The 27,037-nt window shown below is 37.4% G+C and overlaps 2 protein-coding genes across 3 annotated transcripts; both read left to right on the top strand.

The window, feature by feature from the left end:
* Positions 1–11,516: 11,516 nt before the first annotated feature.
* LOC110902791 (F-box/kelch-repeat protein At3g06240) lies at positions 11,517–13,835 on the top strand. Its single transcript, XM_022149187.2, has 2 exons — positions 11,517–12,712; positions 13,634–13,835. The coding sequence occupies exon 1, from the start codon at positions 11,571–11,573 to the stop codon at positions 12,669–12,671; it is 1,101 nt and encodes a 366-aa protein (XP_022004879.1). The 5' UTR covers positions 11,517–11,570; the 3' UTR covers positions 12,672–12,712; positions 13,634–13,835.
* An 8,781-nt stretch (positions 13,836–22,616) lies between these two features.
* On the top strand, positions 22,617–25,076 carry LOC110898105 (F-box/kelch-repeat protein At3g23880). Of its 2 annotated transcripts, XR_004880845.1 has the most exons (3): positions 22,617–23,899; positions 24,520–24,572; positions 24,674–25,076. XR_004880845.1 is itself a non-coding variant. In XM_022144845.2 (2 exons), the coding sequence occupies exon 1, from the start codon at positions 22,755–22,757 to the stop codon at positions 23,856–23,858; it is 1,104 nt and encodes a 367-aa protein (XP_022000537.1). In that variant the 5' UTR covers positions 22,617–22,754; the 3' UTR covers positions 23,859–23,899; positions 24,674–25,076. The 2 variants fall into 2 exon arrangements, 1 of the variants encoding a protein (XP_022000537.1); XM_022144845.2 differs by lacking the exon at positions 24,520–24,572.
* The last annotated feature ends 1,961 nt before the right edge of the window (positions 25,077–27,037 follow it).

The raw sequence follows: 27,037 nt of genomic DNA, 5'->3' as shown, positions 1-27,037 counted from the left end.
TGGTAGAATTAGTAGTCTTTTTGCTTCTTTTGTGATTTTGAGCTCATTTCATCCTGAAAATACAAAAGGAAGACAAAAACACTCTTTTTCCAACATTAGTACTTAAAAAGGGTTAGTTTTATGCCTTAATTGATGTGATTTATATGTTGCATTTTACACACATCAAATACCCCCACACTTGAACTTTTGCTTGTCCTCAAGCAAAACTCTTTAAATGTGGCTTACACTCCCAAATGGAATAGGTAGAAGAGAAGTTTTTTTTAGCTTGTCCTAGAGTGTCGGGAATCCAAGGTTTTTATAGGTTTTATTTTTATTTATTTACAATCCTATTCGTTATGATTTATTTTGAACGTTTCATAAGATGAATTACTTATTTGGGCATAGCATGCCTTATTAAAATTCCATTTATATACAAGTTCACATACCTCACGGGAGATCACTCAACACTCGGCCGAAGGTGTATATTTTAGTGAATCACTCGAGAGCGGCACGGAACTCACGTCTTCCATAGGCTTGCCAAGCAATCAATCCTCCTCCTTTTTAACTTTTTACCTTTGTAAATATCAAGAGGACTTTTGGGGTGAAGGCTTGGGTTTAAAGGTGGGTGGTTGGTTAGTGGTTAGTAAAAAGGGCGAAAATCGTAACAAGCGTCGGTTTTCGTGAAGTACCTTGTTTTTAGTGACTTTTTATTTTGAAGTATTTCTCCAAAGAAGCTTTTATAGCTTTTGTTTGTTTTTTACTTCATCATCATCATTTTTTTTTTTAAGGATCGTCACATAAAAAGGTGAGTTTACGAAAAAAAAACGAGCTTGTTACTAAAATAAATAGAAAAAAAAATAAAAAGGTTTTTGGTGGGTAAAAAGGGTTTTGGGGTAATGAAATGAAAGGTTTAGGCTCAAAGGGGCTATCTAGGGGGATTTTGGGTAGGTAAAAAAAATGAAAAATAATGGTTTTGAAAGAAAAATGGTTAGTCCTAATGCCTCCATCATTTACTTACTTGGGTTTAAGTTGGTAAGGACCGGGAATGTATTGTCGTGGCAAGTTCTAGATTTGTAAGGACCGAGCGGCTATTCACACAAGAAACGAAAAATGAGCATTTAATCTAAATGTGTGTATTTTTATGCTCAATAAAGGCTCAAAACTCACTTTTGTGGGAATGGGTTTTTAATGTGACCAAGCATATATAATCGAATTTTTAACTAGACTTGTTATACCGTTTCATAATTTTCTTATGTTGGTTCCTTTTTTATCACGACGCTATCGGTTGTAAACTTGTAAAAATATAACCTTTTTAGAACTTGTTATTCCCAACTTAAACTAAGACAAGTAAATAAAAAAAAATGAAAAAGTTTTTGAAAAAAATTTGGGGTGTTTAGCGGTTCCAATAGAGTTTTGTGTAAGGCTTGTGTTTAGGATTTTGCAAAATTTCAAGGGTTTTAGCATCCCCCCCACACTTAAATTACACATTGTCCTCAATGTGTCCAAAAATAAAGTTTTTGGTTGATTAGAATGTATAAAAGTTGGTTAAAAAGCAAAGATTTATGTTACTGGCATCCTGGACACGGCCCCGTGTTGACCGGGCACGGCCCCGTGGTCAAGTGCCAGTAACAAAAATTACAGAATTGAAACAGAAGCCTGGACACGGGGGCGTGTCGGCTGAACACGGCCCGTGTCCAGTTACCTGAACTGGGTGATTTTCTGCAGGGGCTCAGCACGGTGCCGTGTTGGTTGAGCACGGCCCGTGTTGAGCCTTCTGTGATGGAGATTTTTGTCGGGTTGCTCTGTTCTTCGTGCATGGTTCCATTTTTCTCGTTCCCTTTTTCATCCATTACCACCATGAGTGTGTTTTATTCTGCAAAAACTAAAAGATTAAACTAAACTAAGGATAGATCCGCGGAATGCCTCCGTGGTGCGCCACGTTTATAAGGGTCCTTGGCTAGACCCGATTCCCGGTTATATATCTTCTGAGTGGAGTGCCTTGCTTCCCAAGTTACACCGTCGGAGAGCGGCATCCAAGCTTGAATCAATAACCTTCATGTAATTGACTGGGTCGTCGTCCTCTATTCTCTTCCCAACTCCGAACTTCACCTCATCGTCCCCATACCTCAAAGTCAGTGTCCCGTCATTCATGTCTACCACTGCTTGTGCTGTGGCAAGGAAGGGTCTCCCTAGGATAAGGGGGACCTCGGTGTCTTCCTCCATGTCGAGTATGACAAAGTCAACTGGATAAACGAATCTGCTTACCCTTACCAAGACATTCTCGATGACACCTTGTGGGAACTTGACTGATCGATCAGCGAGTTGTATGCTTATTTTTGTAGGGCTCGTGGTTCCCAAGCCAAGCCTTTTGAACATCGATGAGGGCATAAGGTTAATGCTAGCCCCTAAGTCGGCCAAGGCATTGCGAACGGGTGATTCCCCTATTGAGCATGGAATCGTGAAACTTCCGGGATCGATTTTCTTTTGGGGTAGTTTATTGAGTACGAGGGCAGAGCATTCTTCGCCTAAATTAACTAATTGCAAATTTTCAATTTTCTTTTTATGTGTAAGGAAGTCCCTCATAAATTTAGAGTATTTGGGCATTTTGGTTAGGACTTCGATAAAAGGAATATTGACATGCAATTGTTTTAACAGACTTTCGAATTTTGCGAACTGCTCATTGGTCTTTTGACGAATCAACCTACCGGGGTACGGAACTCGAGGAGCCTTGGTAGGCTCTGGTGATGGGGGAGAGTTCTTTTCCTGCAGATGTGTTGGCATTGTTTCTTCCGTTGGTGGAGGTACTTCTGCAGGCCCTACGGTGCGGTTTCGTAGTGTGATGAGGTGAACTTGCGCCTTTGGGTTTGTTTCGGTATTGCTAGGTAATGCGCCTTGCGGTCTCTCGGAAAAATTTTGTGCTAGTTGATTTATTTGTTTTCTATGTTTTGAATGCTAGCTTGTTGATTCCTAAAATTAGATTCTAATTGTAGAAATCTTTCCGAGTTTTTCTTATCAGTGTCAGAGACGAGGCGAGATATAGTATCTTCGAGCCTTTCTCGTCCACCTTGTTGTTGATTGAAATTTTGTGACTCATTTCTTGATTGCTGAAAGTTTGTTCGTTGGGTTTGTTGGTTACTACTATTGCCGGTTTCCCTCCAACCAAGGTTTGGGTGGTTTCGCCATCCTTGGTTGTAAGTTCCCGTTGGAGGACCCGACGGCCTAGGTCTATTATCAATGTAGTTTACCATTTCTTGTTGATCGTCCGTTTCTTTCATGCAACTCCAATTTTCATGTGACCCACCACACCCTTCACAAGCCATAACCGAGACTGTTTTTGTCATTTCTAATTTTTTTATTTTTGAAGAAAGGGCCTCGATTTGGGCTTGTAAAGAGGTGCTTTCGTCGACCTTATGGGCGCCCGGGGCGATAGACTTATTTCCCCGGGGAGTGTGCCATTGAAAATTGGTTTGAGCAATTTCCTCAATCTGATTATATATTTCGTGTGGGCGTCGATTACCTAAAAGTCCCCCGGAGCTAGAATCAAGTGTCTGCCTAGTGTGTGGCAACAATCCATTGTAGAAAGTGGATACTTGTTGCCATATTGCGAGGCCGTGATGGGGACACTTGCGTAATAGCTCCTTGAACATTTCCCAAGTTTCATATAAGGATTCCCCGTCCTCTTGTGAGTATGTATTAATTTCAGCCATTAATTTAGCAGTTTTAGAAGGAGGGAAATACTTATATAGAAACTTTTGGGCTAGTTCATCCCAGGTGTTTACCGATCCAGCTGGGAGGGTGTTGAGCCAAGCTTTCGCTCGGTCTTTTAGTGAGAATGGAAACATACGGAGGCGGATGGCGTCGTTTGATGCTCCATTGATCCGAAAGGTATCACATATTTCTAAGAAATTAGTTATATGTAGATGAGGATCCTCGTCCGCAAGCCCGTGGAAGGTTGCGGAGTTTTGGAGCATTTGTATCAAATGCGGTCGAAGTTCGAAGTTATTGGCTTCGACATTCGGAGCATTGATAGCGGCGCCTAGATTACCTACGGTGGGCCGTAGATAATCCATAAGGGTACGTTGGTCCGCCATTGGGGGTGGATCACCCGAAACCTTCTCTTGGTTTTTGGCTTTTAACCTTTTTCTGAGAAAGCGTTCGGATTCTTCTAGCGGTTCCTTTATGTCTTTATTGGAACTGGAGCTCATACACTACGTGAGGATGGCGTCGGGTTCCAAGTCCTGCAATAAAAACAGAAAAGAATGTTGGTCAGAAGGTTCACCACGGCCCCGTGTTGAGTGAACACGGCCCCGTGGTCGGAATTACAGTGATTGTTTTTCAGATCCCAGTTACTGGAAGTTGGACACGGCCCCGTGTTGCACCGGCACGGCCCCGTGGTCAGCCTTCTGTAACTTGAAAAACAAAAACTGCCAGTAACGTTGCTGAGCACGGCCCGTGTCCGACCAGGCACGGCCCCGTGCTGAGCTCTGCAGAAGCTGAAAATCTAAAAAAAATCCTAAAAAAATTAAAGAAAAATAAAAATATGATTAGGCCGTTGATTCCTAACTTTCTTAAAATCCTTGTGTCCCCGGCAGCGGCGCCAAAAACTTGATGTGCGTGTAGTGTAATATATTTTTGATGTATATTTAAGCCCTTTTTACACTTTTAGCCAAGTTTTAAATTTATAAAACACGATATTCACTAACACTAAACACACATATGGGCAAGTGCACCCATCGTGGACGTAGTATAGTGTTGGTAAGATACCGAGGTCGTCCAAGGACACAAGAGCTTTTAATACCGGTTTATCCTCAACGTCTAATCAAATCAAAAGTGAGAAAAATGTTTTAAACTAAGAAAAATAAAAACTAACTAAATGCTGAAAATAAAAATAAAATAAAAACAGATAGACAAGATGAATCACTTGGATCCGACACGTGTAGTAGTATAACCTTTGATTATTTTCGCACGTTTGCACTTGTTTAAGAGATTATCTTAGTTATTGTAGTAGTCCCCTCTTTTGAAGGCGACGTTACCCTCAACCCAGTAGTTTGAGTCAGCAAGGATACAATCCTAAAGGGTCGGATTATTGAAAGATAATGAATTAAGTTATTAATGCAAATTGTGGTAGGCCCCGCTTTTGGCGGTGACGTTACCCTCGGCTAAGTAGCCTGAGTCAGCAGGGATACAGTCCTAAATAGCCGGGTTATAGTATTAATAGTAGTTAACTTATGAGGGGGTCAAAGAGTTTGGATCCCCGCCATCCAATACCTATGGGCATTGAAGGAGATCATACTAAATTTGACCCAGGTCCCAAGCAGGACCTCTAAACGCTGAACAAGGGCAAGACCTTTACCAAACCGTTCCCTTAACCCCCGACCAGGTAGCCAACATACCTCCATATAGACCGTGGAGATATGAATGGTGAAAATCTTTTATTTTATATAGACAGTAAAATAATGCCAAGACACCACGGACAAACGATAAGGAAAGATCACCTTCAACATAAGTAACTAGTTATTAAAGTCATTAATACAAAACCAAATAAAAAGTGCAAAAGATTAAAAAAAAGTATTATACTAAACACTTGTCCTCACCAAGTGATGTAAGAGACTTAGGCAAACATGGCCTTGATTGTCAAGAACTCTTACGATCAATCTTGGATCCCGAGACGACTCACACACTCTACGATGGACAATGGATGATGGTGGTGGATGATGGTGTTATGGTGGTGGTGGGTGGTGGATGAAGTGTGAGAGAGGTGGTGTGCCAAGGGATGAGAGAGAATGAAGCCAAGCTCCTCTATTTATAGGCTGAACAGAAGGCTGGACACGGCCCCGTGTCCGCTGGACACGGCCCCGTGCCCGTCTGACATTCTCTCACTTCATTAATTGTAATTGCGAATTACAATTAATGCGCCTGCTGTACTTTCACCACGCCCCCGTGCTCGCTGGACACGGCCCCGTGGTGGGCAATGGAAGCTTCTACTGGTTTGTCTTTTCTGCTGCTTCCTGGGTACGCCCCCGTGTTCGCTGGACACGGGGCGTGTTCAGACTCTGTTTCTTCTCCTTTGCCTTGGGAGGTGCCGTTGAGGGTCCGGGCAGTCCACTTTTGTTCCTTTTCTTGTATTTATGGTAGAATTAGTAGTCTTTTTGCTTCTTTTGTGATTTTGAGCTCATTTCATCCTGAAAATACAAAAGGAAGACAAAAACACTCTTTTTCCAACATTAGTACTTAAAAAGGGTTAGTTTTATGCCTTAATTGATGTGATTTATATGTTGCATTTTACACACATCAACCTTAATTGTCTGTTTGCTAGTGGGTGCTCACCTAGGAAAAATGGGAAATTGAAACCGCCGATAATAGTATAAGGAATGTCGTTATAAGTCAAAATCGTTAGAATTTTTAATCATGAAAAAAAATAGAAAAGAAAAAAAATTGAGCTAGAAACTGAATGAAAGTAGCACAGGCCTATGTAATCTGGTTGGGGATAGCGACTCTACAGCCGGATTGCCTTTAGGATGTGTGAAATCGAAACTGCAAAGAAAAAAATTACCGAATCCTATGTAATCTGAGTTGGGGATAGCGACTCTACAGCCGGATTGCCTCTGGATTAGGTAAAGCAACGTCTAAGCTCAAAAGAAAAGAAAAATGAAAAAAAAAATATTTGATTTTAAATTCTCTTGATTTTGATATAAAACGGTTAGGAATTGGTACAGTGATCGTTCATTTTGTTCCATAAGCTTCAGGCGGGATTAGATGGACTGTGGCTTCTAGTGTGAGACCCTAGGTAGATTGACCGAATTTAAACTAAAATTACATGATAAGGGCTTGGAACCGGGTTCGGGTTTAAAGGGACAAATATATTTGCAATCGTGACTAACATAAGTTCCGACTTTAATAAAAATAAATAGTTTTTAACCCGTTTATTTGCTTATCTCTGATTACGTTTGCATATATCTTTTTCGAGGACGAAAAAAATGCTAAGTGTGGGGATGTTTGATGTACTGCAAAGTACATATGTTTATAATGTATATTTTGGTTAGTTTTTAGGTATTTTGAGTCTACTTTAGATTAGAATTTCGATACTGCTGACGTTAAGCTATGATTTCAGGTCACGTTGCTTAAAGTGATGAAAAACGAGTAAAACGAGCAGTTTAGAGGAAAAACGGGATTCGTATGCGAGTCGGAGAGCTGAATGAACAAAGTAAAAATAAAACTGCAGATAAGGGGCCGCCGCCATACGCGATGCCCTAGAGCAATACCCGTCGCGTAGCACGACGGGGTCAAATACGTAGAAAAGTGGTTTTTCGGTTAGGTTTTGATGAGATGTTCTTTGGGGTATATATACGAAGCGAAGCTACCGTCAGAGGAGACGAATTTGTGAAGTCAAAAAGCTTAGTTTGGAGATTGAAGTGCTGCGTTTGAAGAGTTTGGATCACGGGAATCATTGGTTCTAGTTCGGTTTGAAGATTGAAGACTTGCACGGGTTTTTAGTTCCTTGTTTGTTTGATTTCTCTTTTTCCAAAACTTGTAACCACGAATTCTGGTTTGAATAACCTTGTTTTACTTTCATTGATTAACATGCTTGGTTAAACGCTTAAACTGCCTAGACTACGATGAATGGATTTGAATAAAGTTTGAACCTTTTTAGTTAATTGCACGTGTTTATGGATTAATTGTGTTTTGTAAGAGGTTTGGTTTATTTATTTGGTGTGTATGCGTACTTTAATTTGGTTAATTGTTATCGATTGTTTCGTGTGAATCTAGGTGGTTGTCTGCTACGGAATAGGTTCATGCTAGATCTTTGACTTTGTGTCTTTGACCTTTAGGGTGAATTGGCCAATGAACCTTAGAAGTGAAAGTTAATAATTTGCTAGATTTCAGCATTCTACTAGTCCTTATAGCTGGAAGGTGAAGGGCTATTGGTAGGTCTTACCCGGCGAACTGCTTTAGACAGTATTTGGAAAAAGTCGTGCCTTAGTTGCCCCGTCGGTTTATTAGTCTATCAAGTCAATTTAAGAAACTCAAACTACCCTAGATCTATAATTGGAAAAGAGTAGGTCAATATTAGGGTACTTACACAATAATTAGATAACCGGAAGGAAGTCTAATAACAGGTAGGATTAACGGCCTAGGTAGTGCCATAAGTTTCACCTCGAGAAGGGTTGAGGGGCTTAGTTGGTATCTTAATAGGTTTAGCATCGCAAGATCCCGGTTCCATAAAACATGCAGTTAACTTAATTGGTAAATTCTTAAAATCAATCCAGGATTCTAGTCTAGGTAGTCTTCACCATCATCTAAGAACAGTCTTCATATTAGTTCGTATTCGCATAGTTCTAGTTAATAATTAGTTTGATAAATTTCCTTAGAATTTTAGTACCCCCCCCCCCCCAAAGCAATGAAACAGTTTGAGTCGTGTCTGTCAGAGTCTGTTAGAGTTTAGTTAGCGTAATTAGTAGAGTCTCGTGGTTCGATATCCGGACTTCCTTAGGTCGTACTACAGTGATCGGTACACTTGCCGATTGTGTGGTTTAGGCCGAGTCTAGATTTAAAGCTTTTTAGTGTCTATCTTAGAGAGTCTAAAGTAGTTAATTTTAGTAGTCTGTTTAGCACACATCAGTTTTCAAAAACCAACTATTTTGATAATTATTTTTCGAAGAGTTAATTGCCCGCATGGTCCCTATAGTTTGGCACTTTTTCATCTTTAGTCCTCACCTTTTCAAAATAGCAGGTTTGCTCCCTATGGTTTGCTCGTTTATTACTCAGTTAGTCCCCTGACTAGATGATTGTCAGTTTGTTAGTTAACGAAATGACTAAAGTGCCCTTAATATATTAAAATTAACAATTGAAACACTAAACAAAATTTAAAATAGTTAATTGCTTGGCATACCCCAACCCCTCATCCAATCAACCCCGCCAACCATTTTTGTGGGACCCATTGACAATCACCAACACCATCTTCAAACTCTCAACAACCTCCACCACTGCAAGAACTCCGACCACCATCACCCAAGAAACTTCGACCACCATCACCCAAGAAACTCCGGTCACCCATCCGGAAAAAAAAAACACAAATTAAGAGAAAAAAAGCAACCCCTTGCTACTTTCAAACAAAAGTTATTTGTATCTTTAGATTCTCCATGGTATCCCCACCTTTGGCAACACCGTCAACCACTTCAGTTGCAGAAATATGGAAATCCGACCATCGTTTTCATTCCCTACAACAATTTCCTTAAACCATCATTTAACACCACCACAACAATCCAAAAGAACGTAGGTTATCGGCTTTACCATGTTTGCCAGAAAAGATGATCTGAATACTATTAGTTTCTCCGGAATCTGAGTTGACCGGAGTTTACTGAGACCCGTCATCCACGACTAGTCCGACAGTTCACCACTGTCAACCATCATCACCACAGCCACTCTGATGGTTCAGTCGCCGGAAAACCATCATCATCTCCATTCATCGTCCCCAACCTCAAAACCCATGACCACCATCGTTACTCGTCCCCTTCTTCCATCGTCCATCTCTCTCTCATCGGTTCCTCTCTCTAAGAGGGTTCCCTCCCTCTATCTCTTTCTTTCTCTAAATCTCATTATCTAGGTTATGAAATTAATCAAATCAAATTGGTGGTGACGGTGTAGTGGGATCGATGGTGCTGATATGGTGGTGGTATGGTGGCAGCAAGGTGGAAGGGGAGGTGTTGATGAAGCCATGGTGGTGGGAGATCTGATGGTGAGGGCGACGGTTGAGGTTGCAGAACAAAAACAATCTTTCTTCAACCTTTAGGCTATGAGGTGTGGCATAAAGCCTCAGGACACGTCAGCACCACATCAGATCCACGTCAGCCAGAGGGCTTTATCACGCCCTCCCTTAACTTGCAGGGTGTGGGATAAAGCCTCCTGTCATCAATACCTAATTATTTTTTTATTTATATATTTTATTTTTTTTAAATTAAATGCCAATTTTAATAACTAAAAATTTAATAAAAACATAATTTCATTACAAAAACATTACAAAGTCATTAAAAAACATAAAGTACTAGAAAATAAAAAAACTACATATATTTCGCCTGAATGTGTGCCTTACGAGCCTCCAAAATTACTCGGTCCTCCTCCGCTAGATTTGAAAAATCTTTCGTGAGATAAAATTTACCAACAATCTCATCTTCTGATACGTCGAGCCATGCTTTTGCAACTCAAATTCTTCCTTGTGGTAGAATTGTATAAAAAGTGTAGAGAATGTGGGGTATTTATTGGTTAAATTTATAAAATTGGAAATTATTATTTTTTAATTTGTTATCGTTCAACGGTAACATGCATTTAACTCTCTCGATCATGCCAAAGTCAACGGTAACATGCTGAAGCCTCAACGATGGCGCCCCTCCGTAAATCAGACGGTGTGGGGTGGTGGCGCCATCAGGCGCTATAGACGGTGAGGTGGTAAGGGTGGCGCCTCCACACCCTCCGGCCTTAGGATTTTAATTACATGTAGGTGGGGGCCATTTACTTTAAATAAATTTCTTTCTAATTGTTATAATTTTATTTTTTATAATAAGGGTATTTTTGTAATTTCACATACATTTAACTGAATAACTTAACGTCTATCCAGTATAGGGACCAGTGTTTTAAAAACCGGTAAATATCAGCCGATTATACCGGTATTACCGTTTCCAGATGTAAATCCGGTACGAAACACCCCGGTAAATATGTGAAACGGCATAAGGTTTGTATCGTTGGTAAAATCCGGTATACTGGTTTGAAACGTAATACCAGTACCGGCCCAAAGTTATTTTAGTTTGGGTTGTTACTTATTTTTATTACATACGTTACTTATCTTACGTAATTTTTATGTATTATGTTTATTCGTAACTAAAAGTTCTTATTTAATATTGTATGAAACGAAAATAGTTATCCTCTAGTTGATGAGGATGACGATAATAGTGAATTTCATCTTTTACGCGATCGTGAACTTGATCTATTCAACACTCAAATGGCTTAAACATATCGTACACTTTCATTTAAAAGAGCTTGTTGAAAAATTGAATGATTTTTTATTATCTTTTGGATTATTTTTTTATTATAGATTTACTTTTATATCATCTTTTAATATGTGTTCGTACATTTTTAGATTAACTTTTGAGTTGATGTTGTAATTTATGAAATTATAGAGTTAGCTAGTCAACTTGGTTGAACCGCTCGGTACAACCTGGTTCAACCGGTTGAACAATTTTTAGCCTAATCCGGTTTGATTTAAAAACTGGTTTTTAAAACATTGATAGGGACTACCCGGGTAACAAGTGAGCAAACCAAAAGGAACAAACATGCTATTTTAAAAAGTTAATGACTAAAGATGAAAAAATTACAAACCGCATAGACAATCCAAACAATTAACTCTTATTTGAATCATCCATAATGGTAAATAAAGTTTTCACCAAGGCTCTTTTTGAGAAAAAAAAAATAGTCTTTAAATAAAACACACGATCACACATATCTATCGTCTTCTGTTTTCATGTCTCTTAAATAAACCCTGGAAGTTTCATATCTCCTTGGACCTTAAACCCTAGAAGTTCGAAATCACAATCGAAATAATGTCAGACCACTTACCTTTCGAAATCCAAACGGAAATCATGAAGAGGCTTCCTGTGAAATCGTTGCTTCGATTCCGATCTGTCTCCAAATCATGTAAGTCTCTCATCGACAGCTCTGATTTTATTAAACATTATATCGGCCAAAAGCAACATCTGCTTGTTCGTTGTTATGATTACGTTGCACATTCTGAAAAACAACCCATGTCCATTGTTGATGATCATACTTTCCCCACCCAGAGAATTTCTGTTACTCTTCCAGAATTTGTTAAATATCCCGACATAATCGGCAGCTCTCATGGCTTGTTGTGTTTCTACAGCCTTGATAATCCCACCTTTGGAACTACTACTGGCAGGGCAGTTATTTTCAATCCGTGTATTAGAAAAACGGTTGCTTTCGCTGTGCCTCGTGTCATATATGGCCCCATATATCGAACCGCTATAGGTTTTGGGGTTTGTTGTCAGACCAAGGACCCTAAGATTGTCAAGATTACACTTGTTAAAAGCCATATAGATTTCAAGAGTGTAGATTGGATCCCATGGCAAGTTGAGGTGTTTACATTAAGCACAAGGACTTGGAGAAGTCCATATAGCAACAATGTTCCGAGTAAATCGATTATTTATATGAATCAGGTGGTTGTAGATGGGTGTCTTTATTGGCTTGCTACTGATAGGCTTGATCAGTGTGATAATTTGATTATTTCGTTTGACATGACAAGTGAAGAATTTAGAGAGGTAAACCTTCCGGATAGTTTAGCCCATGGTTATTGTAGTCTCTACATTTATAATCTAAGTGAGTCCCTTGCTGTGGTTAAAGATGGTGTAGAGGACAATAAACGGGTTTATGATGTATGGATGATGCAGGATGATTCGTTTATAAAGCTCTACACTATTAATAGTAGTCACTCACCAGATGTATCCATACAGCGTGTGTGTGGATTTAGGAAGACAGGTGAACCTGTAGTTGCACTAGAAACTGATCCTAGCTCTAGAATACTTGCTACATATGATCCCTACTCTAAATCCATCACAAATGTTGGGATTAATGGAAAATTAGTTTCATACTTTGTGTTTTCTTACATGGAAACCCTACTGCTGCTTTGATCAGCCCGTTTTTACTTCTGCGTTTGAAGCATACAAGCAAGGTATGGATTTTTGTTCTTATTTATGTTTGTTTATTACTCATATTTGGAGCCATCCATAAGGCTTATTGATTCACATACTCATCCCAGATCGCTTAGTAGAACCAGATAATTTAAATAAAGATCTCGGCCCATTGATTGAAGAAAATAAATAAATAGTTGGCTTTCTATATTATAAGTTAAAAAAAATAGTCTAAGTTAAGTTCATTTTCTGGTTAACCGAAAGTTCGGTTATGGTTATGACCCATACACAACCCTGCTCATTCATACAGTTGCAGAATCTTGAAAAAAATATATCAAGAACCTCTTGTGTTAATGACGTTTGATTTCATGTATTGTTTTATTTCATACATAAACTTCACTTGATTGTTATCTGTGTCCAAGTGTGGAAACTTGTTCTCCCATGGAATTGCATTCTAGAACCAGATTGACAAACTTGTTATAAGTGTTTTTGCGAGAAACAAACTTGCTTTTAATTGTTGGTTAAATATGAATTCAAAGAGACTTGTTTGGGAAAAGAAATTTTTTGATCGTAAAGTGAATGGCTTCTCGCTTTATTAACACCATCATCGTCGTCGTCGTCGTCGTCGCCGCCGCCGCCGCTGCCGTCGGCATCATCATCATCATCATCATCAGCAGCAGCATCAGCAGCATCAGCAAATCTTATCAATAGCAAAGCTAAGGTAGGGTCTGAGAAGTTTAATCCATATCCCGAGAAACACCTTATAAGTTATAACACACTTTCTAAAATGAAAAAGATAAGTGTTGTTTAATTAAGTTTCGAAGTTAAGTGATAAACTACGTTTTATAAGAGTTCAAATTACATTGTTGCTTTACTATATTGCCACATTATAGATTATTGTTGTTCCGTTTATGCACTAATTGAATGTTTGGCATGGTCGTGATTTTCTTTCAGCATGACAGGTTTGAGCATGGCGAAAGGAGTGCGTTTGGACTTTGGAACTTTTAGACAACTTTGTTTGGCTAACACAATGGTGGACTCTATATCTTTAATTTCTGAATTTGGATTTTAAAACTTTTGTAAGAATGTAAATGTTTCCTTAATTGGCTATTCAAGCGACTTTTGTGATTGATTCTTATATTTTAGTATTCGATGATTATTAAAGAATATACTTTATTAGGTTTATGATTAAATACAAAGGCTCCTAAAAATAAAAAGTGTACAAAGGCTCCTGAAAATAAACCCACTAAAAAAAAACCCTTAACACCCACCACCACCCAAAAAAAACATAAACCCACTATATATATATTTTTTTCTTAATTAGTCTTCAATGCCTAAACATTCAATGTAGTAAATATCTTTTTTAGTGAATTTTGTTCTGAAAATTATGCATGTCTTTTATATGTTGGTGCAAAATTCAGCTTTTTGGTTGTTGGTTTGTATTATCCTTTGTTTGCATGAGGCATATTTTTTTAGACCAATGCTATTTCCTCGGTCACTTAATTTTCAATATAGAGGCTCAGAAATTCTTAGGTGAAGAGAGGCAGTTCCAAGAGGATTATTGATTGGTGAAATCTGCATTCTTCTTCTTCTTCTTCTTCTTCTTCTTCTTCTTTTTTTTTTTTTTTTTTTTTTTTTTTTTTTTGAACGGCAAATTTAGATCACTAACGGACTACAGTCAAAAGTGAGTGTCTGATATGTTTGCTCAATGACGTTATTAATCTGAAACATGAAGGCAAGGCAATGATCTACATATTGCATATCTTACGAAACGGAAAACAACAGCCAAGAGATGGTACGAAAAAACTAATGAAAACCCCTAGATATAATCTAGCTATAGCTCAGTTTATTTGGTTTTGATCATTTCAATTTCGGTTTGAATTTCAATTTGGTTGTAAGATAATCAAAATCGAGGAACTCAAAACCTGAACCGATGAACATCCCTACTGCTAACTCTTATGTGACATTGGATCCTCGATATTATAATTGCGTATACCACCATGTTCATATGGAATTAATTCTTTTATGGTGATTGTAACTTATAACCAATATCCTAGATATTATAATTGCATGCACTACCACGATCATATGGAATTAATTATTTTACGGTGACTGTAACTTATAAGTCATAGAACAATTAATATTTTACACCAAAGTTCTTAACTTTTATAGAGAAATAGAGATACTAAAATGATCTTATATTTCAATAATGTAATGAATTTGAAGATGTCAGTTAATTTATCAATAAACTAGCGTTGTCCAAAAAGCTCGCATCTTGAAGCTCACTCAGTTTTAGCTCTAGAAAAAGCTTGTTGGATACGTCTAGGTTTGAAACTGAGTCAAGTCAACTTGGCTCGGTTAGAAAGTGAGCCTAGCTCAACTCGGTTCGTAACGAGCCGGATTGGCTCGCTCGTTAGCTCGGCTCGGTTTAGCTCAGACTGTTTACTTTAATCTAATATATACATATAAATATAACATAAAAAAGTTGACTATTATTTATAGGTATTTAGGATTGTAGTTGGATATCTATGGTATGTTTGGGGGTTGAATATGATCAGTGGCGGAACTAGAACATTAACTCAGGGGTATCCCAAAAAAAAAAAATTTTACCGTACAATCATACAATATTAAATTAAAAAAAATGCATAAATAAAGTAAAACAAATACCTAATAGATTTGTCCTCTTCTTTTTTTCATAGCTTGAAATCGTTCCATCACATCGTTGTCTTTTACTTCACGTAAAAAATCCTTTTCGACCGCACAAACCATAGCATTGTTCAAGAATTCCGGGCCGATTCGATTGCATAAATCCGTCTTCACAAGCTTCAATTTCGAAAAACATCTTTCAATTGTTGCGGTTGCAACCGATAAAAACAAAGCTAGCTTAACTACCCGATTTGTAATGACATTCTTTCGGTTTCTTGGATTACCATAAGTTTCCGCCATGTCCAACATTGTAATGTCGATTTGGTTGGATGTTATCATTATCAACATTCGGACTTGAATCAACGTCAACATTCGGAGGAGTTGTTTCATTCGGAATTGTATCATTAATTTCCTCGTGTTTTCTTTTGAAAAAGTTCCCAATTAAAGCTTGTTTTTTGGAATTTGGTTTCGTCATCATTTCAAACAATTCAAAGACAACTAATAATCTGCCAACAAAAACAAGTAACAAGAATAAAAATAAAGAAACTAACCAATAATGAACTAATCTTCTGTTCGACTCCGTTCGATGACTCGATTATTGATATGCTACTGCCAACAATTAGTAACAACAACATATTAACAAAAAAATCAAACTTTTTTCATCTAATAAATCCAAACTGAAGTCTGAAAACAATCAAAAACAATAAAAAAAATTATAAGTAACAATAAGTAACAACAACATAAAGATTAAAGAAACTAACCAAACTGAAGTCTGAAACAAAACCTCCTGTGTGTGACTGTGAAAGTGTGAATGATTAATATTAACAAAAAAAATCAAACTTTTTATCTAATAAATCAAACTGAAAGTCTGAAACAAACCTCCTGCGATGAGCCGATCCGATAACAGCAAGCCGGTGTCAATCTGTGTCGTGATGATCAGCCGATGACAAACCTCCTGCGATGAGCCGGTAATCGTGTATTCGAGTTCGATGATGATGTCTTCGTGTTATGCGATATCCCTGTGTTAAGTTCGACTTCGACATCAAGTCAGCAATTGTCGACAATTTGTGATCGACCTTTGATATCCCTGGCTCCCTGCATAATTCAATCTGGTGCCTCCCAAATGCCCAATACACTATTGGGTTATTTTTTTAAGTATTTGGGCTAACTAATATTGGTCTACCATTTGTTTATTTGGGCCAATATATTCAGAATTATTTGGGCTTAATATCAGCTTCTAAATTTTTTTTAGGGGTGTCCTAGTAGTTGTTGAGGGGTATCCTTAGTATAAAAATCGAAAAAAAAAATTTACACTACCGGTTAAAAGTTGAGCCGTAGCCCGGGCTACGCCTCCGAGTACACTAGGTCCGCCCCTGAATATGATGCTAATGAACTTATATTGTATTTCGTTGAAATTCAAAACTTATTTTGTATTTGGTTGAACTTGATTTTTTCCTTGTAATGCATTAAGTTGAACATAAAATTGGCACTCATACGACATCGTAAACAAGCCTACTTTAAACTAACAAAAATTAAAATTGGCACTCATACGCAGGGCCGTCTATCAGGGGGTGCAGGAGGTGCCTGCGATCAGGGCCCAAATCAATATAGGGCCCGAAAAGTTTTTATTATACATATATATATATATATTTAAAAAAAATCTGGATGTTTGTATAAGTAAGGGCCTGCTAAAAGACGCAAAGTTTTTTAAATAAAGGCATGTTTAAAAGTTTTTAAAAAAATGGTCCAATTAACAAGCCCAAGTGGCTAGTCTAAACAAAAATAAGGGCCAGCTAGATCAGGGAAAGAAAACAAAATGTCGCACTGTCGCATGCAGCATAGTATATCGCACATGGAATTAGGACAAGGGAATCTGGAAACAAAACGTCGATCATCATTCGATCAGATCAGGGAGTTTCGCAATTTCGCAGTGATTTAGACTTTCAGTGATTCAGTTGCAGCACGGCAGCAGTGAGAAGATTTGCGAATAGGGCCCAAATTTGTTTATCTATTTCATAACAATTATCGTAGTATTATGGGTTTTTAGTATTTATACATTTGATTGAATGATTGATGAGTTTATATTATATGAAGATTTGCGAATAGAGCCCAAATTTTTTATCTCGAACATGGCCAATTTTTTTTTTTTTTTTGTGTTTTCAGAGACGGCCCTGCTCATACGACATGGTTTAACCTCAAAATGCTAAGAAATAAACCCTAGAAATAAGATTGTATCACAAAATTGTAGAATAACCATAAGTGGAATGATGATGAATAGTATCATAGAAAGGTGGACCAAACTGAGAAAAAAACATCATTGGTGTCGAGTGGTGTAGCAAGTAGCAACTGGTCTGGAGTCAAAACTCAAGAAGACCCAGTGGGTTCCGATCTGGGGCGCACCTCACAGCCGTGTCTGCGACTGTACAGTCCCAACCACCTAATAGATGGTATTTTAACAGTAAAAAAAAAAAAAAAAAAAACCCCATGAGCCATGTGCATATTCGGTCTAACTAAGGCCAGGGGGTGTGGCCTCACGCCACCCCGCCACATCAATAATCTTGGCGCCCCATAGCGCCCTACCTCAACCCCGGCTCGTTAACAAGGGGGCGCTACCGAACGTCCACCAGCATGCTAACGGCCATATTTTGGCTTTGATGGAGGCATTTGGTCAATGTTGCCGTTGGACAACGGTCATCTTTAAAAAAAATTAAGTTTAAATCTTATATTTTACTTATAAATACATTACCCCTTTTTTATATTTTTCATCTTTAATCTTTACAATTTTCTCATATACACACAATGTTTCCCAACAACCAAAACGTGTGGGATCCCAATCATCCGTTCGGCCGACTCATTTTCGAGCAAGTGGACCGCAATGCGGACCAAGATTAGCAATTTCAACAACATATATAATAATCTCGTCAACAATCTTAGAAAAAGAAGCGGTTCGAGCGACGTGGACATTATGACCGCCGCCCACAATGACTATAGAATTAATCATGGGCATGCGTTTACGATGATACCTTCGTGGGAGCGTTTTCGCAAATCTCCTAAGTGGCATCTTGTACCGTCGTTTGACCCAACGGCCCATAGGTCATAGCGGTCCAAATCAACATCGACTACCAAACCATCCGAGTCCGATGCTCGTACTACTATTAATCTAAACGACGATTCGAGGAATTTGAAAAACCGCAAGAGCTGCGACGACCAAAGGGTAGGGATAGAAGTAAGGCAGCTGCACGAGCACGGGACACGTCTTCTTCAACGCCATCGGATGGCCAGTCAAGGTTGGACGAGTTCGACAATAGACTCAACAAGCTTCTCTCGATCAAGGAAAATGAGCAAGAATTAAATATGGAGAAACAAATCCAGAAAGATATGGAATATCTCGCGAAAGACTTTTCGCAACTACTAGAGGAGGACCGAGTCATTTTAGAGGCTCGTAAGACAAAAATTCGAGCGAAATATATATGTAGTTTTTTTTTTTTTATTTCCTAGTACTTTAATTTTTAAGGACTTTGTAATGTTTTATTTATTTTAATGAAATTATGTTTTTTATTTTGTTTTAAATAAAATTGGCATATAAATTAAAAAAAATAAAATATATAAATAAAAATAATAATAATTAGGTAATGATGATGGATGCTTTAAACCATTGCATGTAAGTTAAAGGAGGGGGCTTTAAAGAAGCCCCCTGTGTGACGTGGCAGTGAGATGACGCTGAGGTGGCATGATAAATAAGGCTGGCAAATTTGACACGAACACGATAACACGACACGAACCTACACGAAGTTAACAGGTTTAGTGTTTAACCTTAATAGGTTTCGTGTCTATAACATGTCGACACGATAAAACCTGTTTAATTTTGTGTCGTGTTTGTGTTTACTAATTTTGTGTTCGTGTCTTATCGTGTTTGTGTCTTAACAGGTCGTGTTCGTGTCTTAACAGGTCATGCCAATATGACATGTTAAGACCAATTAAGACTTAAGATCATTATACAATACATGTTAAGACCTGTTAATGGCTGAATATCAAACATGTAGTAACAGGTTGTGCTCATTTCTTAACACGTCTTGTTCGTGTCTTAACAGGTTGTATGATACGTTGGTGAATTTTTCATGTCTTAACAGGTCGTTTCGTGTAACGTGTTTATTATCAGGTTCATGTTCGTGTTTTGAAAATTTAATACGATAAGATCTTGTGTCATGTTCGTGTTTACCTGTTTCAAAGTCGTGTCTTAACAAGTCGGGTTGACACGATATGCGAGCCCTAATGATAAAGCCTTAGGCCGTGGGGTATGGTGGGGCTTGGGTTGGGGCATATGTTGACACGTGGAATGGGAGCCCCCCCCCCCCACCGCCTGGTTACGTGGCCGCGGGGTATGGCGGGGCGTGGGTTGGGTGCATCGCGTGGCAGAATAATTAAACAAAAAAATACAAAAAATTAATAAAAAAATCACACAACATTTATAAAAAAACCTACAACTTCATTAAAATTTTAAAGAGTTAATTACACAAATGGGTCCTGTGATTTATACCTAATTTCGGCTTTGGGTACTAACTTTTTATTTTAACAGATTTAGGTTCTATGGTTTCAATTTTGTAACACCTTTGGGTACTAACACCAAAATTAGTTAATTAATAACTAAAATACCCTTGCATTTTTTTAAGTTTATTAATGTAACACATTTGGGTACTAACACATAATTTTATTTAAGTTTAAATCAATTTTACAAAATCTATTTATTTTTTTTATTTTCATCTTTTTATTATATCTCTTAATTAACATAAAGTCTATTTATTTTTTTATTTTCATATTTTTATTAAATTTCTTATTTAACATAAAATCTACTTGTTACACCAGTATTTTTTTAAATAGATTTTTAAATAAAATCTAGTAGCTATATAGTTTTATGTAAATTAAATTTCTTACTAGTTTTAAATAATGTAAACCTTACTCGTTTTGAATTTTGGATATATATGATTGATAATAATAATAATAATATAATAATAATAATAAGAGTTAATTACATAGTTAGTCCTTGTGGTTTGCACAAAATAACATACTTAGGTACTAATAGTTTAAAATCACCTTCTAGGGTATTAACTTTTCATTTTGTAACGTTTGGAGGTATTAAGTTCTTGGGTATTAACATAGGTAGTCCTTGTGGTTTGCATAAAATAACATATTTAGGTACTAATAGAATGTGATTTTAAGCCTATAAATAACGTTAATACCTCCAAACGTTACAAAATGAAAAGTTAATACCCTAGAATGTGATTTTAAACTATTAATACCTAAGTATGTTACTCTGTGCAAACCACAAGGACTAACTATGTAATTAACTCTAATAATAATAATAATAATAATAATAATAATAATAATAAATATCTTTCATGTAATAAAAATTAAGCCATTTTTAACTCGTTTTTTGTTCATTTACATTTTACTATTTTAGAAAGATATTTAATTCACATAAAATCTACTAGTTGCACCAGTAAAATCTACTAGCTATATAGTTTTATGTAAATTAAAAATCTATTTTACAAAAAAAAAAAAACGAGTTAAAAAAGGTTTAAAAAATACCTAGCTATATAGTTTTATCTAAAATACCTAGCTATATAGTTTTATATAAATTAAATATCTTTCTAAAATAGTAAAATGTTAATGAACAAAAAAAATAGTTAAAAAGGCTTAAATTTTTTTACATGAAAGATATTTATTATTATCAATCATTTCAATCCAAAATTGAAAACGAAAATTTAATTTACATAAAACTATATAGCTAGTAGATTTTAGAGTTAATTATATAGCTAGCCCCTGTGGTTTGCACAAAGTAACATACTTAGGTACTAATAGTTTAAATTCACATTCTAGGGTATTAACTTTTCATTTTGTAACGTTTGGAGGTATTAACATTATTTGTAGGTTTAAAATCACATTCTATTAGTACCTAAGTATGTTATTTTGTTCAAACCACAGGGACTAACTATGTTAATACCGTAGAAGTTAATACCTCCAAACGTTACAAAATGAAAAGTTAATACCCTAGAAGGTGATTTTAAACTATTAGTACCTAAGTATGTTATTTTGTGCAAACCACAGGGACTAACTATGTAATTAACTCTAGATTTTATTTAAAAAATCTATTTAAAAAAATACTGGTGTAACAAGTAGATTTTATGTTAAATAAGAAATTTAATAAAAATATGAAAATAAAAAAAAATAAATAGAGTTTATGTTAATTAAGAGATATAATAAAATAATGAAAATAAAAAATAAATAGATTTTGTAAAATTGATTTAAACTTAAATAAAATTAGGTGTTAGTACCCAAATGTGTTACATTGATAAACATAAAAAAATGCAAGGGTATTTTAGTCATTAATTAACCAATTTTAGTGTTAGTACCCAAAGGTGTTACAAAATTGAAACCATAAAACCTAAATCTGTTAAAATAAAAAGTTAGTACCCAAAGGCGAAATTATGTATAAACCACAGGACCCATTTGTGTAATTAACTCAATTTTAAAAATTACATAATACTAAAAATTACAAAATAAAAAAAAACCTAAAGCGTTATATAAATTTCAAAAAGGTCGATCTTGTCAAACGCCTTTTTTTCCTTGCCTCGAAACTCTATGTTAGCCACCGCCACCCGGTTCTCGTGGCTTAAATCGCCACCGGGAACGGCTTCGTAATAAACCTTGAAACGCTCAAGCTTGGGCCGTAGCTCACACCATTTATGTTGGCACGCGTTGAGGTTGTGGCGGTCGTTACCGACGTTATGTCGGTAGGCTCCGAATGCTTGCACCCAATATTTTGTTTGGCCCGGTGGCCGACCCTTCATAGCGCCAACGAGGCTTGTGACGAGAGCAATTTCCTCTTCATTGGTCCAGGATGCCATAGTGGGGTTGGGTTCGAGAGAAGTGGGGTAGCGGATTCGAGAAGGGGTGGACCAGTGGGGTAGCCGGTAGGACAGAAGTGGTAGCCGGTGGGGTTGTTGGGTTCGTGGGATGGGGGAACCAGTGGGTTGGGGTTACCATATATAGAGGCCTTTGGGGGACCTGGGTGGCGGTTATAGAAGATGAGGGGACCGTTTGAAATTTAAAATTCGAAATTCTCACCCAATGAGATTCAGCCAACTAGCATGGCCATACCTCCCCACGTCCGGCTTGAAAGCCAAGCCTCAAAGGCCACGCCCCAAATCCAAGCCCACCCATAGTGATGGATTGGGCGTTTTCCCCCAACCCAAGCCCCATACCCGACGGTCTTAACGGCTTTATAAACCTAAGAAAAAAGTGGAAAAAGTCCATTTTCCGTGTAGGAGACCTCAAGCCCCCCAAATCTTCGATATCATCTCGTAAACCCTAGAAATACACGATCAAAATCGATTTCATATCTCCCGTAAATCCTAGAAATTCGTAATCAAAATCGCAATGTTAGACCAAATACCGTTGGAAATCCAATCGGAAATAATGAAAAGGCTCCCTGTGAAATCGTTAATTCAATTCCGATCGGTCTGCAAGTCATGGAATTCTCTGATCGAGAGCCCTGATTTCATTGCACATTACAGCAGCCAACAGCAACATCTGCTTGTAAGTTATACAGTTAACTATGAGGCTAAATATGTTACAGTTGATGATGATGAAAACATAGTTTCCGTTACTCTTCCCCCGTTGGTTAACAAACTCAGAACCATAGTTGGCAGCTCTCACGGCTTGTTGTGTTTCTTCGGTGATGTTCAAGAGCTCACTGAAATCGGCAGTGCGGTTATTTGGAATCCTTGTATTAGAAAAGCAGTTCATGTTGTTGTGCCTCGTGTCAAATTAGATAAAACATATAGAACACTTCTAGGGTTTGGGGTTTGTCCTGAGACTTTTGACCCTAAGATTGTCAAGATTACACATCGTGTAGATATGGAAAGTGTAACTTTCATCCCTTGGCAGGTTGAGGTGTTTACATTAAACACACGAGCGTGGAGAAGTCCTTATAGCAGTAATCTCCCTCGTAAATCGATTTATGTTGACTCGGATCAGGTAGTTGTAGATGGGTGTCTTTATTGGCTTGCTACTGATAGAATTGCCTTGGATGATGGTACATTTAGGTCTTATAATTTGATTGTTTCATTTGATCTAATAACTGAAGAATTTAGAGAAGTAAACCTTCCGGGTAGACTAGCTGGCACTTCGTGTCGTTTTTCAATGTATAAGCTAGGAGAGTCAATTGCGGTGCTTGAACTCGGTGTAGAGGCCAACAAACTAGTTTATCGTGTATGGATGATGGAGGACGGTGTTACAAAATCGTTTTACAATCTCTTTAGTTTTAATAGCCACTCACGAGACCCAGACGTATCAATAATTTGTGTATGTGGATTTAGGAAGACAGATGAAGCTTTAATTGAATTATATGATCGTCCTAGCTCTACTAGAATACTTGCTGCTTATGATCCCTACTCTGAAACTATTAATGATATATTGATTTATGGAAGACATTCTTCATATTCTGTGTATTACTGCATGGAAACACTACTTCTGCTTTGATCAACTGATTTTTACTTTTGCTTTTGAAGCATAAAAGCAAGGTATGGATGTTTTCTTATTTATTTGTGTTTGTTATTTATATTCGCAAATTGAAACTTTTGGATTTTTTATAATAGCAGCTGAATAGTTGGAGTTCAGTTATACATCTAAATTTATCTAGATTTATATATGCATATAAAAAACTGGTATATAAACCAATATTTCATTGATAAAGTATAAAAAAGAACTAATGCTACAATATATTCAAGTAACAGAGTCATATTGTTAGTAGCTACTAGAGTTGGAGGTTTTGCATGGCGTGTATTCTGATAGCGGTTGCAAAATGGCTATTTGGGTCAGGTCAACACTGGTTCATTTGAAAATGAATATACACGTTATTAAGTCAATAATCTGAAATTTTCTGTTTGAATAAAGTCACAAAGATTGGTTGACCCATATGTATGTTGTGTTAAGACTTTAGTATAATTTTAATATAAATCTGCCAAATATGGAGTGGTAGATGTTATAAGGTTAAGGGGTGTTTTGATGCAGATGTCTCTACTTTTTAAAATGACTATCATTATTTAAGTATGTTGATTTGTTTGAAATGGGCTAGGACAATTAAATATTAAGACTGAATTAGATAACAGCTCAAAAGGATGTTAAATAGGTAACTGTGCAGGTGTGTGCAGGACATGATGTAGGCTAGGCCGAGTTCCGCGTAGGCTACATCGGGTTGTTTATCATTCCACTTTGCATGTGTTTTAACTTTAGTCTAATCTCTGACGCGTTATGCGATTATGCTAACTAACACTTACATTATATAACATGATTAGGTAAGGTTTCCCCGTTTAGTGGAGTTGAAGTAGATCTCGGGTAAGATCTAGCAAAGCTTTGGAGCAATACCCGGAGAGGATTAACATCGTTTGGTTAAAGCTTTTGTTTAGTATTGATTGGGCCCAACTCATAATATGAAGTTAAACCAACTCATAGTCATATGTTCAGTGCACGTTGTTAATGCTCTTTGGAAGTGTTTTAAAGTTTTGGGTGTAACAGATGCACCTAGAGCATATGGTATTTTGTTTGATTAAAAAGGCATTTGAATGAAACATATGAAAATACTAGAATTTTCACTATCAAGATCACGTGTGTATAGCCGTTGATTTTTATGTCTAGTGTTAATGTGGTGAGGTTAACACCTTAATCATTTGATGAATGTGGTGATTTTGTGGTTCAAAATTGTTGTTAGTTGAGTTTTAAGCTAGAATTTCAATTTCAAGTCGCATAAATGGTTAAAGCTGTTATACTAGCTATATTAGAGCTTGAGTATAGGTGTCATAGTCGATTCAAACTCTATATTCAAGGCTCCAGTTCATGAGTAACCTTCAAGTTTGATGTCGACTCGTTTATTATTAATTTTGCGTATATATTTATAATAATTGTAATTATAAATAGTTACTTTTGCGTATATATTTATAATAATTGTAATTATAAAATTGTAGATTTTTAAGGTAATGTATGTGATTCAGTTGTCTTTTATCTTTTAAATACATCTATAATTATATTGCTCATGTAATACATTTTTTTCATATTAAAACAGCTTTTTGTATTATTATATGCTACATTTGGCTTGCGAGACTACATGAGGTTGGTATATGAAGCCTGGACTCGGGGCCATTAATTCAAGCTTGGATCACATAGCCATGGTCTGACATGAGCATTTACTGACCCAATCTCAGGTAGCTTAGGCCATGGGGTATGGGGTGGGGGTTTGGGCGTGGGTTGGGGGAAAACGCCCAAGGCACCACCCTGGGTGGGCTTGGGTTGGGGCGTGGCTTTCAAGCCGGGCGTGGGGCGGGGGGACATGCTAGCTGGCTTGCTCTTATTGGCTTGCTCTTTTTGTATTATTTTTTTTTAACAATCTGCCACACCCAACCCAACCTACGCCCCGCCATACCCCGGGGACACGTAACCAGGCGGGGGGGGGGGGGGGGGGGGGGGGGGCTCCCGTTCCACGTGTCAACAAATGCCCTAACCCAAGCCCCACCATACCCCATGGTCTTATAAGCATCTTGACTTGTTTACACCCAAGTCAATTACATTGTGTTTAGAGTTAAATGCCCGGTTAGTCCCTGTGGTGTGCCTTTTTTTCACCTTTAGTCCCTAACTTTCTAAAATTACAGCTATAGTCCTCAACTTTTGCAATTTCGTACCCAGATAGTCCCTGGTGTGGATGGAGGTTAGTTTTTGTTGTTAAGTGAGTGTAAAATTACTAACATGCCCTTAATCTTAAAATATTAACTGAAATAGGGTCCACCATTAATTAAATAACACCTAAAAATAATAACAAATTAATTTAAAAAAACCGAAGTGGACCCCACCCACACCTCCTCCTTACTATGTGGAGCTGCAACATTCCTTTCACCGGAAAAAAACATCTGACGCCTCTTCACCTGCGTAGACAACCGTACCGCCACCTCCACCATAACCACCATAGACGTTGTCCACCCCCTCCCTTTCACCGGCGAAAACACCCTGCGAAGTATCACCTTTTCCGGTTGTCATAATCAGTTCCAGCGAACTCCGGTGACGTACAACCTCTCCGGCGACCTTCCATCCAAACTAGTTTAATACCCGTCCGTTGGACGGGTTACGCTAAGGTAACAGACAAAGACAATGTATATTTATGGTTTTTCGGTTTGCTTCTCCTTTTCCTCTTTTCCATCTCCTATTTGAAAATAGTACAACAATTGAACTTTTTTTTTAATTTTAAAACCAGTGAAACATATTTTGCAAAAACATTATCCAAACACTACAAAAATGACATATTAAAATTTAAGAAGTCAAAAACTTATAAGCAGATCAAAATAAACAATTACAAACGCGCACATTAAGTGAACACAAAACTAAAGTGGGGATGAGCGAATACTGATCCCGTCCCGATCCCGGCCCGACACCGATAATCCCTATCCGAAATTTCATGAATACATGATACCAATACCGAAACATGTCGGTTTGGTACGATATCAGTATTTTGAGGGAAAAAGTCGGTATTTTACCGGTACCACACCATACCGATACCGAAAAAACCAAAATGTGGATACCATTTCCAATACCGAAACATGTCAGGATCAGGATTATAGGTATCAGGATCGGGATGAGGTCAATATTTTATACCATTTGTTCATGGCCCGTCTAAA

The sequence above is a fragment of the Helianthus annuus genome, chromosome 15 (assembly GCF_002127325.2).
Source record: "Helianthus annuus cultivar XRQ/B chromosome 15, HanXRQr2.0-SUNRISE, whole genome shotgun sequence".
NCBI lineage: Eukaryota > Viridiplantae > Streptophyta > Magnoliopsida > Asterales > Asteraceae > Helianthus > Helianthus annuus.
The sequence above is the reverse complement of the archived record's forward strand: the minus strand, read 5'-3'. Positions and strand labels throughout refer to the sequence as shown.

Coding starts and splice junctions, on each gene's coding strand:
- LOC110902791 (XM_022149187.2), top strand. CDS start 11,571: ATGTCAGACCACTTACCTTTCGAAATCCAAACGGAAATCATGAAGAGG.
- LOC110898105 (XM_022144845.2), top strand. CDS start 22,755: ATGTTAGACCAAATACCGTTGGAAATCCAATCGGAAATAATGAAAAGG.